The sequence below is a fragment of the Podospora anserina genome, chromosome 7, assembly GCF_000226545.1.
Source record: "Podospora anserina S mat+ genomic DNA chromosome 7, supercontig 1".
NCBI classification, from domain to species: domain Eukaryota; kingdom Fungi; phylum Ascomycota; class Sordariomycetes; order Sordariales; family Podosporaceae; genus Podospora; species Podospora anserina.
This window is the reverse complement of record NW_001914854.1, coordinates 2,041,021-2,044,596: the sequence shown is the minus strand read 5'-3', so window position 1 is coordinate 2,044,596 and position 3,576 is coordinate 2,041,021. Positions and strand designations below refer to the sequence as shown.

The 3,576-nt window shown below is 50.8% G+C and overlaps 1 protein-coding gene across 1 annotated transcript; it reads right to left on the bottom strand.

Annotated features, from left to right (window-relative positions):
- Positions 1-1,773: 1,773 nt before the first annotated feature.
- PODANS_7_7715 (uncharacterized protein) lies at positions 1,774-3,048 on the bottom strand (the record flags this gene model as incomplete). The annotated part of the gene is made up of 3 exons (XM_001908096.1): positions 1,774-2,580; positions 2,633-2,881; positions 3,019-3,048. 3 exons carry the CDS (start codon positions 3,046-3,048, stop codon positions 1,774-1,776), a joined length of 1,086 nt encoding a protein of 361 aa, XP_001908131.1.
- Positions 3,049-3,576: the final 528 nt, after the last annotated feature.

Sequence of the window (3,576 nt, the reverse complement as noted above, 5' to 3'; positions counted from 1 at the left end):
CGAGACCCGTCAAGAGAGACCACGACTCACAAACGTTTGCTTCTCTGCATCTACAAAAGGTGAGAACCGCTTCTAAATTGTCGGCTTAAAGGTAGGCATGTTGCAAAACTTCAGGTTTGTTGGACCGTATGGAGATTCATTCTGGGTTTTGCAGAATTACATACCTTGCATACGTATCCATCTGCATCTGTGTATCTCAAAGAAAACAATCATCAAATAACAGTTGTTTGTCTGGGATGTTTACTGCAATGGCCTGTCTACTCAGTTCGGAACAAGCACGCTGGAATGTTGTGGCAAGCGGGTAAGTAGAGCTGGTGGGTGGTGTCTATGAGCTGTCTAATGCGTATCTCTTTCGAAGCAAGGTGCAGGAATTTCTGTTGTACAAACTTGCCGTGCATGCTAACCTTTTATCGTTTGAAAGCTTCCAATATATTAGGTATGCAGAGAGACAGAGATCATGGTGTTTTTCTCAACGGTGGAGTAGCAGCTAGTAAACGACACAGGCGGTTGACGATAAGTGTAGATGTAAGCCACACCAAAAAGCGAGCGACCCTTCCTTTGAATTTCTATTGGCAGCACCTCTACACTCCCCCCTGGTTGGCCAGCACAAACTTGACAATTCTCCGGTCATCCACTGGGCATTGGAGAAAAACGCTCCATCAACATCTGGTTGGCTGTCACCTCGACGTATCACATCGCAAGACCGAGGTGATTGGTTCACGGCCTGGTACTAAGAGATCAGGTCTACAATATGTGAGTCTATCTTGTAGAATATGGGGAGTGCTTGTGTTTGTAATGTTCGCTGTCAAAAATGCCGTGAGCGTGGTTCGCAACGCTGCCAGGATCACCATCATGTTGGAGGTGGAGATCATCTTCACATATACAAAATCATCATTACACCTTCACCCCCCAAACCCCCAAAAAACCACCACATGATAAAACTACACCTATATCATACACCCATCCCATCTCCATATCTCCCCAAGCTTACCCCCCAAAAAAACAAAGTCAAGTTCAGGCCGTTTGTGTATCCGCTCATAATCATACACGTTATGTATCCCCACTTCCCCCTCGCATTCCACATTCACCTTCATCTTCCCAATCATTACAATTAGGTCCCTCCCACTCCCTCCTCACAAACATAACAAGAGAAAAAGAAAAATATGGCATAGTCAGTCAACAAAAAAAGGCCGTTCAATCGCGTGTTGAAACATCAAACATCAAGAGTAAAAACCTCGCTCAAGATAGAAAAGGAAACAAAAAACAAAAAAAGACGTTTCGTCAGTTGTACCGCCCACCATAGCCTTGTACATACTCCTTTTTGTATCCGTAAATCCCTCTATGGATGGATTATGTTTCTGTTGTCAGTGTCATGGTTCGTCAAAAGTTGGCGTCGAAAAAAGGAACGTCTTTGCCGTCTGTGTTTTCGTCGTACAGCATTAGGTTGGTTCAAGGCTCGTAGTCAAGTGTAAAGGAAAGGCGTCCAAAGAAAAGTAGCTGCTCGAAAGCATGTCGTGCTCCGGTGGTGTGTTTGTAGTAGCGTGGTTGTAAGTGTCCTGTCGTGCCATCATCGTATGCTGCGGCTAGATAATTCATATAAGACCGCCCCCAGCCCCCTCTTCGGGATTTTGCAAAAAAAAAGAAAATAACTCTTGCGTGTCTCTGCTGTCGTCGCCTCCTCATATTGAAAAGAACTTTGCTGTCAAAAATGCTGCCTTTTCGTAGCTTGTCTTCTCTCCATGTGTTTGGTCGAACAGCTGGTACTGACTGCCGTCATGTCTTCGTGGGCGGTGGCGGTAAATGGCTCTCGTGCTTTACCGGCTCCATGGGCGTCGGTGGTGGTGTCTCTCGTGGTCGTGAAGCGTCCATCATGTGGTGTGGTGGCGGATGAGGATGCGAGCGTGGGCTCTGTGGTGGTGGCAGCAGTGGAGGATCCCGCATCGTGTGTCTTGGGGGCCCTTGAGCTTGCGGTGGTGGCAGTCGGTGTATGTCTTCCCTCCGATCTTGATATTCTGATACCGGCCTTGTGGGCGATCTGGCAGGTTGTTCCAACCCCGAAGTGCCATGCGTTGGACGAGGGGCTATCTCGGGCAAGAGCTTCTTTCCAGATTTTGAATCCAGAGGCCCGGCAGGCATCGAGTATCGATTATTATACGGCTGTACGCGGAAGCTCGGGCTGTTTGGCTGTGGTGCCGAGGTCGCGGCTTGTGCTGGAACTGAAGTTGGAGCCGGAGCTGGAGCTATCGGTGCTTGGGCTCGGAAGCTTGGACTGCTTGGCTGGGGCGCTGAAGCTGGGGCTGGAGCCGGAGCAGGTGCGATAGGCGCTGGGGTGATGTTTGGATAAGAAGTCGTGATCTGCCAGTGACCCGATCGGTTTTCTGACTTTGGAGGCCGCCCACGTCTGCGAGGAGGCCCTGGATATGGGGTCGGCGCCGAGGCAGGGACGGTGTTCGGATTAGGAGCAAGGGCAACAGTCGGTTGCCCGTTAGGATGATGGATGTTGACGTGATGCTGCGCAAAGGCTGGCGTCGCATGGTAGGGCAATCCGTGAGGATGGAGGTTCGCTAGGGGACGCAAGCGCCTGTCTCTTTGGAAGCGTGATCACTGACATCGCCGAACGACTTTCGCTTACAAGGGTGATATCAAAGGCGGAGGCATCGGGGCGTTGAACATGGCCTCCGCCGACATGAATACACTGGTTCACATTTCGACCTGCGAAAAGCATGTCAGAGGATGGAGAGATGACTTCAACCGAAAGACACCTACCACGAGGGAGCTGCATCGACAACCAGTCGGGCTGAATATCGTGCGACCTGATTAGGTTGACGAGAACACCAACATCCATACGGCTGGCCTTGATGATTTCGGCAAGAACGAAGCGCTATAGCCGAGACAAATAAGCAGCGGCGTCATGATGCGCGGGGGGAAACGCCAGAGGGAGGGCGAGGGGGAGGGGGGCTCAAGCTTCAAGGTTCAAGGGGGATGGGAAGGTTGGGGAGAGTTGGCGCATAACCTTACCTTTTCGTCGTCAGTAAAGGAGGAGTCCATGATTAGGCCCTAACCCAGCTATCCGATTCCGTCAAAGAAAAGAAGGCGAAGGAGGGAAGAAATATGCCATAGGCTGGGTGGCCAGTCATTTGACAGGCGCAATATGACAGCTCACCCCCGGGGAAACTGGAGCTGCTCGTGATCAGTTGAGAGTGGCCTGGTACAGGTCGCAGCAGCAGACAGTAGCAAGCAGCAGTAGCAAGCAGAAGTGGCAAAGCGTCTTGTTTGGAAGAAACACAGCGCGCCCCCAGTGACGGATGATGAATGGTGAGCGATGAGTGATGAGTGATGAGGTGTCAATAAGAGGAATCATAAACGAAAGAACAAGAAGAAACGATTTAAACGAGTGTTTGAATCCGTATCCGCAGTTGAATATGGAGACAGGACAGTCAGGACAGTCAGCGCAGAGGTGCCGCCGAGCACCAAGAAGACATCGGGGCAACTTCAAGACGCTCACAAGCCAGAAAGTCGAATGGTGCAGAGGGTAGCTTGCGGGTTTTGGGGGGGGGGTCGATCTGCCTCAACAGT